The sequence below is a fragment of the Armigeres subalbatus genome, chromosome 2 (genome assembly GCF_024139115.2).
Source record: "Armigeres subalbatus isolate Guangzhou_Male chromosome 2, GZ_Asu_2, whole genome shotgun sequence".
Taxonomy (NCBI): Eukaryota; Metazoa; Arthropoda; class Insecta; order Diptera; family Culicidae; genus Armigeres; species Armigeres subalbatus.
In genome coordinates this window covers 224,581,360-224,595,036 of record NC_085140.1, presented here as the reverse complement: position 1 = coordinate 224,595,036, position 13,677 = coordinate 224,581,360, and the positions used below count along the sequence as shown (strand labels likewise).

Sequence of the window (13,677 nt, the reverse complement as noted above, 5' to 3'; positions counted from 1 at the left end):
TTGGTTTGGATTGATTTGGATTGGATTTGGATTGGTTTGGATTGATTTGGATTGGTTTGGATTGGTTTGGATTGGATTTGATTGGTTTGGATTGATTTGGATTGGATTTGGATTGGTTTGGATTGGTTTGGATTGGATTTGGATTGATTTGGATTGATTTGGATTGGTTTGATTGGTTTGGATTGATTTGGATTGGTTTGGATTGGATTTGATTGATTTGGATTGGTTTGGATTGGTTTGGATTGATTTGGATTGGTTTGATTGGTTTGGATTGGTTTGGATTGGTTTGATTGATTTGGATTGATTTGGATTGGTTTGGATTGATTTGATTGATTTGGATTGGTTTGGATTGGTTTGGATTGGTTTGGATTGGTTTGGATTGATTTGGATTGGTTTGGATTGATTTGGATTGATTTGGATTGGTTTGGATTGGTTTGGATTGATTTGGATTGGATTTGATTGATTTGGATTGGATTTGGATTGGTTTGATTGGTTTGGATTGGATTTGATTGGATTTGGATTGGTTTGGATTGGATTTGGATTGGTTTGGATTGATTTGATTGATTTGGATTGATTTGGATTGGTTTGGATTGGTTGATTTGGATTGATTTGGATTGGATTTGGATTGGTTTGATTGGTTTGGATTGGTTTGGATTGGTTGGATTGGATTTAGATTGAATTTGTATTGATTTGGATTGGATTGGTTGGATTGGTTTGGATTGACTGGATTGGTTGATTGGATTTGCATGGGATTTTGATTGGATTGGATTTGTGTAGAATGTGGATTGGATTTGGGTTAGATTGGTTTAGTTAATGGTTTAGTAAATCAATAGTTTAAACAAAATTATCTGAGCAGTTTAAGGACAGCGTCAATGCTTTAGAGCAACAGATAATAAATTCACAGCTGTTATTGATATATAAACAACTGCGCCAGTATGAAATAAATAATTCAATTAAATTCCTGTTTTCGTATTAACAGCACCAAACAAAATTCCTAATCGTAAAAAAAGAAAGAGTAGAGACGGGAATAAAGTGAGTTTGAAAAATGGGACTTCGGAACGAATTCTTGAACGGATGACGACTTGGCATCAGACGGAGGAGTGTCCCGGAGACCCGGGACCGGGTAGAACAACGGTGGAAAACGGAGGCCACTGGGACCTCCGCAGGTGCCGAAGCACCACCGGTGGAGGCGAATTATACCTCATCGTTGGAAGAATTTGCGTTGTCCCTTATCGGAAGTACGCAAATCTTCGAGATTGCTCTACGGTATACCCCATTGCTAGTCCGCACGTCTACCACGCGGATGTTGTCATCAGAGCCTCGGAACACTTCGGTGACTCGACCTAGGTTCCATTTCAGCTCGTCCATCAATAGAACCATTGTTCTAACAGTTATGTTGTCTCGGCGCCTTCTCCACTTCGTCCGATTATGCAGGTCAGAGAGGTACAGTGTGGTCCACTTCTTCCAGAGTTGCTGACTATACGCTTGCGCTCGCTGCCAGACGGAGAGACGGTTTGTTGGAATGTTGTCCAAACAAGGTTCAGCGATAGCTGTCAGTGGACGTTGCACCAAAAAGTGTCCTGGAGTGAGGGCTTCAAAGTCTCCAGGATCATTACTGATTGGAGTGAGCGGTCTAGAGTTCAACACTGCCTCAATCAGTGAGATAACTGTCTGCATCTTGTCGTACTGCAACGTTCGCGTTCCGATAACCTTTTTGAAAGTGGGTTTGAAGCTCTGCTTCCCAGAGACCACCGAAGTTTGGGGACCTTGCAGGGATGAATTTGAATTCAATCCCATCGGCTGCGGCATTGCATGCCACAGCGTTCTGAAACTGCTCCTGCTCGTAAAGATTTAACAGTCGTCGAAGTTCACGCTTGGCCCCGACGAAGTTCTTAGCATTGTCGCACATTATCAAGGAAGGACGGCCTCGACGCGCAGTGAAGCGTTTAAGTGCTGCCAGGAATGCCTCCGTGGTGAGATCGACGACAAGCTCGACATGGATTGCCTTCACAACGAGGCACACGAATACAGCAACGAAGCATTTCACGGGAGGACTTCGACGCTGCGGGTAGGACACCAAGAAAGGACCACGATAGTCCACTCCAACCTTCTGGAATGGCGGCGCTGGGTTTACCCTTTCCGACGGGAGTTTTGCCATTAGCTACACATGACATCTGGGTTTGATGCGGAAGCAAGTGACGCATTCATGTAAGACCTTCCGTACTAGTTTACGAATATTCGGGATCCAAAACCTTTCTCTTGTGCTAGCAATGACAACTTGTTGTCCGGAGTGAAGCATTTTCAAATGATAATGGCGGACTATTAGCGAAGCGAGAGGATGACGGTCGATGATCATTGGATGCTTCCGATTCTCCGATACAGCAGCGTTTCAGAGCCGGCCACCAACACGAAGTATTCCATCCTGCAGCGTGGGATTCAGTGGCGATATTGCGGAAGAATCTTTAATTTGAATCTCACGGGACAGATTCGTTAACTCTTGCGAAAAACTTTCCTTTTGTGATAGCCGAACTAGGTGTAGCATGGCGTCTTCATATTCTTGCGAGGTGATTAATCCCACTCTTCTAGTGCCTCGGTTAGCAGTCCGCGCATTGTGGTGGAAACGACGAATCCAAGCTACCAACCTTACTAACGACGACAACGACGAGCGTAAGGAGAATATTTCATTTAACGGAATTGCTTGCAGCGGTAGCGTTACAATTTTACGTTCTTCGAGGGTAGCTGGATCAAGCTGTTCAACGGCAACTTCAGCGTTCACGGGCCAGAAGTTTTGCTCTTGGCGCAACCAAATGGGTCCGTTAAACCAAAGTGATTGGTACTCCAATTGTGCGGCTGATATGCCACGCGAAAGAACATCGGCTGGGTTTTCGATTCCTGCGACATGATTCCATAAACCACCTTTCGTCAGGTGCTGGATCTCGGATACCCTGTTCGCGACAAAGGTTTGCCATCGCGATGGAGTCGACGCAATCCAAAATTTGACAATATTGGAATCAGTCCAGAAAAACGACGGTATCTTCAGTTGGGTTGCTTGGCTGACCTTCTCGTAAAGGTGACTGAGGAGCAGTGCGGACGAAAGTTCGAGACGGGGCGTAGATAGCTTGCGGTTTTTCTTCTTCAAATCTTCCAGGGGTGCCACTCTGGACTTCGACATCATCAACTGAATCCGAACGGAACCATCAGAAGTGGTACATCGCATATACAAGCAAGCGCCGTATGCGCTATCTGAAGCGTCGCAGAAACCATGCCATTCGACTGAGACACAGTCCGTACTGTAGTTGATCCATCACTGAATGCTGATGGATTCCAAAGCATTAAGGTTCCTACGATACTCCAACCAAAACGCTTGAAGGTTTTCAGGAAGCAAATCATCCCAACTCACTTTGAGTTTCCACAGTGTTTGGATGAAAATCTTGGCCTCGACGATTACGGGTCCAATCAAACCCAACGGATCAAACAATCTGGACGCATCGGAAACAACAGTCCTCTTCGTCACCTCTGTTGTCGTGCTCCACTTGGGCACAGTGAAGCTGAAATCATCGGTGGGTGGACACCAGACGAGGCCTAGTGTCTTGACGGTATCGGTTGGCGGTGGAGGATTCTTCTCAAATACTTCTCGATTGTCGCGAAGATGCGGCTGCAGCTCGGTTAGGACCTCTTCACATTTCGAGTTCCATTTACGTAACGAGAATCCAGCAGAGTCTGTCAGGCTAACCATTTCTGTGACTAGCTTCTTGCCTTCCTCTGGATTGTCGACACCCGTGATCATGTCGTCGACATAAAAATCTTTACGCAGCACATTTGCTGCTACTGGATGTGTGGAGTCTCCGTCTCCTGCTAGCTGAACTAGACAACGAGTGGCCAGAAACGGAGCCGATGCCGTGCCGTACGTAACGATCGTGAGCTGGTAAGTCTGGATGGGTTGTTCTGACGACTTCCTCCATAGAATAAGATGCAACTTCTGATCACGTGAGCACATTTTTACCATTTGGTACATCTTTGCTACGTCAGCGACGATACCAATCCGACGCAGTCGGAACCGAGCGTGAATGGAGACGAGATCATCCTGAACTACGGGGCCGACCATCAACCCATCATTGAGTGAAGCACCTGACGTAGTTTTGCACGATACATCAAACACAACGCGCAATTTGGTTGTGGTGCTGTCCGGCTTCAGAACAGCAGGGTGTGGCAAATAATAACACACTGATCCGGACAGTTCTGCTTCGCTGACTTCCTTCATATGACCCATCGACGAGTATTCCTCCATGAATTCACAGTACAGCTTCTTCAGCTGCGGATTTGTGGCAAATCGTCGCTCCAAACTGATGAATCGTCGTTCTGCGCTGCGTCTTGACTCTCCCAATTGCTCAATGATGTGCCTTTTCCTCGGTAAGCATACGACAAAGCGTCCTTCTTCGACGCGGGTTGTGGTTTGCTTGAAGATTTCCTCACACTTAGATTCTTCTATGGAATAAGTACTTCCTAGCTGGCAGCTTTCGAGTTCCCAGAATCGAGCTAGTTGCTCTTGAAGCTCCGCAGTGGAGCACAATGTGGTCGCGGCGACTGGAACGGAAACTGAAGTATTAGAGGTGCGACCTGACACGATCCATCCAAACACCGTGTTTTGGAATGTTGGACCCTCTTCGCTGAGCCGGAACCTCCCTTCTTGCAGCAGGTCGAGGTAGTATTCGGCACCGATGATCATGTCGATAAGGGGCCCTCCTTAGCTGTGCGGTAAGACGCGCGGCTACAAAGCAAGACCATGCTGAGGGTGGCTGGGTTCGATTCCCGGTGCCGGTCTAGGCCGGTCTAGGCAATTTTCGGATTGGAAATTGTCTTGACTTCCCTGGGCATAAAAGTATCATCGTGCTAGCCTCATGATATACGAATGCAAAAATGGTAACCTGGCTTAGAAACCTCGCAGTTAATAACTGTGGAAGTGCTTAATAAACACTAAGCTGCGAGGCGGCTCTGTCCCAGTGTGGGGATGTAATACCAATAAGAAGAAGAAGATCATGTCGATGCTTGACGATTGGTAGAAATGCGCATCTGCTAGTATGATGTCGTGTGGTAGATTCCACTGGCTAGTTTCAAACCCTTCACACGGGAGTGGAATCGTCAGCTTCGGTAGCACGTTGAACTCAAAGTTAGAAATGCTTGCGAAGCGGGGACTGATCGTGCCACGCACAGCCTTCTGCGAAACGCTTTCGGAACCACCGATTCCCTTTACGGTTACGTAATTCTGACCTTCTTGGAGATTCATTCGTCGACAAAATTCAGATGTAACGAAGCAATACTGCGAGCAAGAATCTAGCAATGCTCTGGCCAACAGCGACTTTCCGTTATCATCACAAATCCGCACGATAGCGGTAGAAAGAAGAGCTTGTGTAGGTCTTGTTTGAGACGGAAGGCACTGTTTGCTTCCGTGTGAAGCAGAGTATGATGTTTTCTTCCACATTGACGGCAAACTCCCTTGCTGCAATTCCTGGCCAAGTGACCAGAAGACAAACAGTTCATGCACAGACCGTTCTTCCTCACTGCATCATATCGTTCCGGTGTCTTCATTTTTTGGAACCGCTTGCATAAGAATGCAGGATGAAACGGTTCGGCACAGAAGCAACATCGACCGGTGGCGATCATAGGATGGCTGACGCTTATCTATGGTTTCTTCTGCTCGACGGGGGTGGCTTTGTTCAGTTCAACTGACTGAAGAACAGCGCAGTGATTCTTTAGGAAGGTCACCAGATTCCGGTAGGTCGGCACTTCCTTCGAATTATGCGAGGATTCCCAGAATCGAAGGGTTACACCATCTACCTTCGAGCACACCATGTGCACCAGAATCGTGCTCCAGTCATCGGTGTTTTCTCCCATCTTCTGCAGCATCTGGAGATTCTTCTCGAAGTCACTGACAAGCTGGTTCAGTGATTCATGATTCTCCTCCCGTATAGATTCAATAGAGAAGATAGCATCGAGATAGGCCTTCACTATCAGCTTCTTGTTGTGGTATCGTTCCTGTGCAGCCCAAGCCACGACATAGTTGGCGGCGGAAAGTTCAATGGAACTGACTTCCTGAAGCGCTTCTCCGGACAGCGACGATCGCAGGTAGGTGAATTTGTCCATGTCGGTGAGTTCATGGCTCACATGAATCAGACTTTGGAAAGCATCACGATAAGATACCCAATCTCGAAGTTTGCCACTGAACGTCGGAAGTCTGATTTCTGGAAGTTTCACTTTAGAGAGAACGGACTGATTAGCTGGGGTTGTTAAACTATTGGATGCAGGTTTCGTGGTCTGTAGCCACTTCAAAAGCGCCGCTTTGGCCTTGCAGTAGCAATTCTCGACGTCCTTGGTCAACGCTGCACCTTCCGCTTCTCGCTTCTTGGATGCTTGCTCCAAACTTGTTCGACGATCCTTCTCCGACTCCTTTGAATCAGCGTCCTGCTCCCCGTCAACTTCATCCAGAACCACCTCAATTTTCTCGTGCACTTGATTAAAATCTTTAAAAGAACTTTTTAACAGCTGCAAACGAACTCCCACCTCATCTTTGTCGCGTTGTTCATCATATTCGCGCACAAACGAAGCCACTGAGTCTAAACTGTTCCGTATGCGCTTCTCTCGCTTTACTAAACTACGCAGATGGTCCGCCATAGTCCACTGTTTAGTACTCAAGCCACTAGCAAATAAAAAAGTTCACTTCACTGAGGAGTTCGTTTGCACTGTTCACTTTTCACCGCACTATTCACTGCTGCACTGTATTTACTGCACTGCTGACTGCCTATCGACTCGACGTTCCACGCGCCGCGAGACGAACTGACCACCCAAGGATTGACAGCAACAGCGGAGGGGAAAACTGACCAGCGAATAAAAGAACCAACCAGAATCCAGCGAAAACCAAGACCAACTTTCTAACGAAAAACCACAGGGACCAGTTCCACTAAATAATGCCAGAACACTATTTCGCATGCAAATCGTTTTATTACCAATCAATGGCTCCGATCCATAATGGATCTAATCATGCAAAATGCCGCAGACAAACACATGCACCTTTACTTCCCTGTATATCTGCCGTCCTCCGTGTAATCCGATTCCGTCGAAATGTCCAGTTCTCGAACCACCAATGCAATGGAACGCTGTTTCGTCCTAGCACCCGGGTATAGGTTTCCGTCGTCAAACGGCAAACGCGATCTACCAGCAGCAGAACGGTACACTTGAATCACCATCCACCATCAGCTTTCAATTATCTTCACCCCGCAATATCTTTTCAATCGCGCCCCACAAAGCACTTATTGTCTTGGCAAAGATTAAGCCTTTATGACCGTGAAACAAAACACTTGACGCGCAAATCTATCATACCGCGAATGATCCGGTTCAAAAAACCAAAATATGTTTGCGCACATAGAACGTCCGGACTGGTTACGCGGTATATCGGTGATATTGTCACTATATAGTCACTTTATTCACGGTCACCAAAAACACTCTTTATTTTGCGGGTAAAAGTACAAGTGCTGTTTATTGAAACGTACGAAAGTACGAAAGTTTATTGGTATCAACTGAACTGCCCTTGTTTGCTCTGCTGCTTCTATACCGTAGAGACGGTTTGAGCGATCGAGAGGCGATCGGCACTATATCATCTACATCTACCTAGTTGGATAATGATATGTACATAACAACCGATTGCGGCTGATAAGAGAGTGAGTGACTACGTGCCTAGGGTGGCCCTCCCAACATAATTCAAAATAATCTAATTAATTATTTGGCATGAACACGTGGTATAGCCCTTTTATCTTCTACTCCAAAATTTTCTGAAGCAGTTGTAAACAGAAAAATCTTTTCTCAAATTAAAAACAGAATCACATCTACTCAACACGGTTTTTTCAAAGGTCGTTCTTCTACCTCGAATTTTCTTGAATTTGTTCAATACTCGTTGGAAGCAATGGATGAAGGTAATCATGAAGATGCTCTATACACAGATTTCAGTAAAGCACTCAATCGCGTTGACATACTATTGCTTCTTTTTAAATTAAAAACCCAGATTAACCCACCTAGCGGTGATGATGCCTTTCTCGCTCATTATAAAATGTGTCGAGAAAAATTCTTTAGAGAGGTCAAACAAATATAAACCAATTAATGATTTTGACTGTTATATAGACTTTTAAAAATGTGGCAAAATTGGATCGTGGAGAAACCATATTAAAACCGTCATAAAATCGGGTGTAGACGAAATCAGGGGCAGAAAATTTTTAACATGTTAAAAATCGAGTCATCATTGTATCTTGTACATATTTGTTCATGGAATGATGCTATGGCAGTTTCATTACAAAGAATTGAAAATAGTAGTTTGTGCAACTAGTTGCAAAAAGATGATTTTTTCAGCACGAGTATGATAAATCTGTACCAAAATGGTTCAATTTTATTTACTCCACATGATCAATTTTTTTTTCAACCATTTCATTTATTTGGTAGGCTCAGTCGTGTGTGACACTTTGCGGAGCCGCTATTCTTAAGTATGATATTTTCACAATGAGTATCATCTTATCATTAACAGTTAGTAGGGAAGGGGGACGTAGACCATAATACTCGTGGTGACTCAAGGTTATAGATTACTTAATTTAGGAGGGACAGGGTAGGAATTTGGGTTTTATTGCCTCGTGCTCGATTTTTGTTCGGCATGGAGCATCTTTCGGATGGCCAGGGCTTTGTGGTACACGGAACAGAAAAACAGAATCGGACGGAGAAACAAACTGAGAAAGAGAAAAACACGGGCATTAGACTTTGATATCAGCCAAGCAAAGAAAGGCATAGATGGCCTGCATATAATCCACATCGCGATCTCCCAATACACCTCTTACTTACCTCGGGCAACAAAGGTATCCAATAATTGATCTCTGGAGGCGTCATTCTCTGAACAGAATCATGATCGATGTCATCGTAACCGGCTCCGCACCTACATAAGTTGCAATCGACAAGGTTTATTCTGTAGAGATGTGCGTTTAGTGAGTAGTGATTGGACATGACATAAGCCTCGGTATCACGCGAATGAAGCCTCTACTCAAGTCCTCACCTCTGAACCACGCTCGCGCAGAAACTTTAGGAATTATAGAAAATAGCCACCGTCCAAGTTCGTTGTGTGACCAATTCATTTGCCAATTTTGAAGAGTACGCTGACGGAGATTTGTCTATCATAAACTTATGATCAATCTTGCCAAAAAAACATGTTGCTGCAGAAAACAAATAGATTCCATGTTATCGTGCCACATTAGGTGCTCGACAGACTATAAACCGATAAATAAAACTGCCTTTGGAGAATTTGATGTCATGCTCACCAAATTATTTTGTTTATTACGTGACACAGAGAATACACTGTTTGAACACCCACCCAAGCCAATTGAGCTAAATGTGGCCATGTAACTATTGTTCTAATGCTGGTTTTCCATTGTAGCACCTAAATGAGTGCTATAATGGATTCTATGCAAACCATTTGAGTTGCATAATGTTCATTAAAGCACCCATGTCATTGGTATGGAAAAGTAGACCGTTTTATCACTCAAATGCTAACTGTAAACCAGGTATTATGATCAGAAATTGCAAAATATTTTTTTATGAAGTTAAATTGTAAACAAATAATCAATCAAAAGCCTGAATGCGTCCATTTTTGAAAGAATTAAAACCAATAAAAGTGAACTATTCAAATCACACATGTTCCAAAATCTGAAAAAAATCACGGTATCTTCGAAATATTGTGAATGTAGCTAAAACTATTTTAAGAGCCTATTCCGACTACAAGCTTTATCAGGATAAAGCTATGATAAGAAGGCTCTTGATGTTAAAGTTGTCGTGTAACATCTCGTAATCTACACAAACTATAAGCGTCACCTTTTAAAAAACCAAGAATGTTCAAACAAGCATGTAGCAAGCATTTTTGACAAACTACATCCTATTTAAATTATTCTTAGGACGTACTTCATCATTATCGGATAAAAGTAAAAGAGTAGAAAATGGATTACCTGATAACTTTCCCTCAAAACCACAAACGCTCAATAATAATGAAATTTATTTGTTTAACGATAATTCAAACTACGGACAAAACTAGATCAAATCCTATTTTCGGTTGCGTATGAAAAGCTTGGGGTAGATAGAAGTGGGTTACGCCGGAAACTAACTGGAAGACTTGATACTTTGAATTTCCCTGATTAAAGCAGAACTCGTCATCCCCTAACTCACAAACCAATTGAGCAGCTTACTACGATATATGTGCAATTAGTCCTACAAAGTTTTTTTTTTTTGGTTTCCAAGGTTTTAATGATATACACGGAAATCAAATTGAACATGAGTTATGAATAGTATTAATCGAATGATTTAAGATAAACGCAATTGAAAAACGCTCATTTCTATGAACATTGAAGTTACTCCCCCTTCTCTTTATGGAATATTTCTGTTCCAAAAAAGCGTGACTTGAGACAATTTTTAATCTGTATTTGTCGATGACATTTGACTTCAATGGCTACGAATTCACATACATTTTTTAATGTTCATGTAAAAAAACCTGACAGCAGAATAGAACTACAATCGACTACGTGGCTTTCTCTACTTAGATCTCTCTTTGAACGTGCTCGAAAAGTAAGTTAGTTCTTAATACCTAATATTCTGGCTAAATTTTTTATGGTTAATTTAATACAAAACAATGGACTTAATGAAGCATAACTTAATGAAAACATGAAACAGGATTCGCCGTCCTATTCAACTTGTTATGAGTAAACAGTGTCCCAAAACTAAGTAAATTTTTGTAACGCATTTTACGAATAAAAAATAGTTCTTGGGCTTCTTTTAAAAAAGTTTTTTTTTGTAAAAAAATATATAGGCTAAAACTTTTGAGCCAGAGTCCGATCAACCCCATTTTCAATGGGAAACAATCGGACAGGATTCTTCGCCGAGCACAATTTGTTGCGCACAAATCGGTTGATGAAAACTGATTGAAAAGTTGGCCTGACTTTCCACGCCTTTTTTGCTTAAAAATGTATTTTGACCATAGTTTCTGATCCCGTCTGCCCAGTACTAAAAAGAAAGCAATGTGACGGGACTCCCTGTCGAACACTACTTTTGCGAAACAATCGGTAAAGGATAAGTGCCAAAAAAGTTAGCTAGATTTTTTCACTCGTCTTCGTCAAAAGATAAAGTATTTTGACCTCAACTTCTGAGCCCATAGTCCGACCCGGCCAATTTTCAATAGGAAACAATGGAACAGGATTCTGCGTCGAATGCATTTTCGGTTAAGGGTAAGTGCCTGAAAAATGGGCTAGACTTTCCCACTTGTAATTGTCTAAAGAAAAAGTATTTTAACCATAAAAGGATTCTGCGTCAAATGCAACTTGTTGCGAGTAAATCGGTTGATGGTAAGTGCCTGTAAAGTGGGCCAGACTTTTTGCGCACATACTCAAACATACACACACACATACACACGCACACACATACACACACAGAAGCAGAGGAGCGTGTTTAACGACGGGTGGCGTTCGTGGGTGCTAGAGCCGCTCTGAAGACTGAGATTAGATCAAGCGAAAAAGCCTGCTTCGAAGGACTGTGTCAAAGTGCCAACGCGAATCCATGGGGTGACGCCTATAGGGTCGTAATGGCTAAGACACGTGGGGCGATGGCCCCTACAAAGCGGTCTCCAGAGATGCTGGAGAGAATCATCGCGGGCTCTTACCACGTCACGACCCAAGTCCCTGGCCTCCCTTTGTGGAGCTTCCAGGGACCAGGGTGGCCGAAGAGGGAAGAGTAATTGTGGCGGAACTTGCGGGGATTGCACAGTCCCTTAGTGTAGGTAAGGCGCCAGGACCATCCGATTCTGAACCTGGCCATCAAAGCGGCCATTGCTGAGGCTCCCGAGATGTTCAGATCTGTCATGCAGAGATGCCTGGACGAGGGAGTCTTCTCTGAACCATGGAAAAGGCAGAGCTTGGTCCTATTGCCGAAGGCGGGAAAACCACCGGAGGATCCGTCGGCATATAGATACGACGGGGAAGGTGCTCGAGAAGATCATCCTCAACAGGTTGTTGATACGCACGAAGGGTGCGGATGGTCTATCGAGTAACCAGTTTAGCTTCCGAAAGGGTAATTCGACAGTAGACGCTATCTTGTCGGTTACCAAATCCGCGGAGATAGCTATCCAGCGTAAGAGGAGGGGAGTTCGCTATTGTGCAGTAGTGACTCTCGACGTGACGAATGCTTTCAATAGTGCCAGTTGGGCAGCTATTGCATATGCGCACATGCGTCTTGGAATTCCCGAATACCTGTACAAGATTCTCGGAAGCTACTTCCAGAATCGAGTACTGGTATACGGCACGGAGGTGGGTCGGAAGTGCGTTGACATAACCTCAGGGGTCCCGCAAGGTTCCATACTGGGTCCGCTGTTATGGAACGTCATGTACGACGGTGTCTTGAGGTTGAAGTTCTCGGTGGGCGTGGTAATCGTCGGCTTCGCTGACGATATTACGCTGGAGGTCTACGGCGAATCGATCGAAGAGGTGGAGTTGACTGCAGCCCACTCGATCGCAATTGTGGAGGAGTTGATGAGTTCCAGGAAGTTAGAACTGGCTCACTACAAGACTGAGGTGGTTGTTGTTAACAACCGAAAGTCGAAGCAACAAGCGGTGATAAGGGCAGGCAACTGCGCGGTCACCCCTGAACGCTCCATCAAACTCTTGAGGGTAATGATCGACGATAAGCTCACCTTTGGTAGCCACGTCAATTACGCCTGCAAGCGTGCCTCCACAGCAATAGTGGCATTGTCCCGGATGATGTCCAATAGCTATGCGGTTTATGCCAGAAAGCGCAAGCTTCTGGCAAGCGTCGCTCTGTCCATACTGAGGTATGGGGGGGCAGCTTGGGGCACGGCCCTGCGTATTAACTGCTACAGAACGAAGTTAGAAAGAACGTATAGGCTCATGTGCCTAAGAGTTGCGAGCGCGTACCGTACCGTGTCGCACGATGCACTTTGCGTCATCACCGGTATGATGCCTATTGACATCGTTATCAGTGAAGACATGCGCGGCACGAGAGGCATCCGTAGGACTGTCAGGTTGGCCTCAATGGTCAAATGGCAGCGTGCGTGGGACAGTTCCACTAAGGGTAGATGGACACATAGGTTGATAGCGGAGATAGGTACGTGGGTCAAGAGGCGCCATGGGGAAATCACTTTCCACCTGACCCAGGTCCTTACAGGCCATGGTTGCTTCAGACAGTACCTACACCGGTTTGGCCTCGCCCGAGTGTCCGGTGAGCGCAGGTTTAGAGGAAACGGCGGAACACGTGTTGTTCGTCTGCCCACGCTTTCGCACAATGCGTGACCACATGCTTGCCACATGTGGTCTGGACACTACCCCGGACAACCTAGTCCGGAGGATATGTAAAGATGAAGTTGGCTGGAACGCCGTTTTATCGGCTATCGTCCAAATCGTCTCTGAGCTACACAGAAGGTGGCGCGTGGACTCGAGGAATGGCTAGTTCAAGCGCAAATAAGAGGTGGTCCGAGGGCTCGGAGTCGGCTTCATGGGTCATACCGGTGCCCTGTAGTCGAACTCGATCCTTTTATCGAACAAGTGGCCGCGCGAAGAACAACATGGTATCGTCGCTTTCGCGGCGTCGGTCAACCGGGCG

General features: G+C 44.9%; 2 protein-coding genes across 2 annotated transcripts; both read right to left on the bottom strand.

The window, feature by feature from the left end:
* Window positions 1–2,389: 2,389 nt before the first annotated feature.
* LOC134209589 (uncharacterized) lies at window positions 2,390–3,172 on the bottom strand. Its single transcript, XM_062685587.1, has one exon. The coding sequence runs from the start codon at window positions 3,170–3,172 to the stop codon at window positions 2,390–2,392; it is 783 nt and encodes a 260-aa protein (XP_062541571.1).
* A 132-nt stretch (window positions 3,173–3,304) lies between these two features.
* On the bottom strand, window positions 3,305–4,726 carry LOC134209588 (uncharacterized). Its single transcript, XM_062685585.1, has one exon. It carries the CDS (start codon window positions 4,724–4,726, stop codon window positions 3,305–3,307), a length of 1,422 nt encoding a protein of 473 aa, XP_062541569.1.
* Window positions 4,727–13,677: the final 8,951 nt, after the last annotated feature.

Coding starts and splice junctions, on each gene's coding strand:
- LOC134209588 (XM_062685585.1), bottom strand. CDS start 4,726: ATGATCATCGGTGCCGAATACTACCTCGACCTGCTGCAAGAAGGGAGG.
- LOC134209589 (XM_062685587.1), bottom strand. CDS start 3,172: ATGTCGAAGTCCAGAGTGGCACCCCTGGAAGATTTGAAGAAGAAAAAC.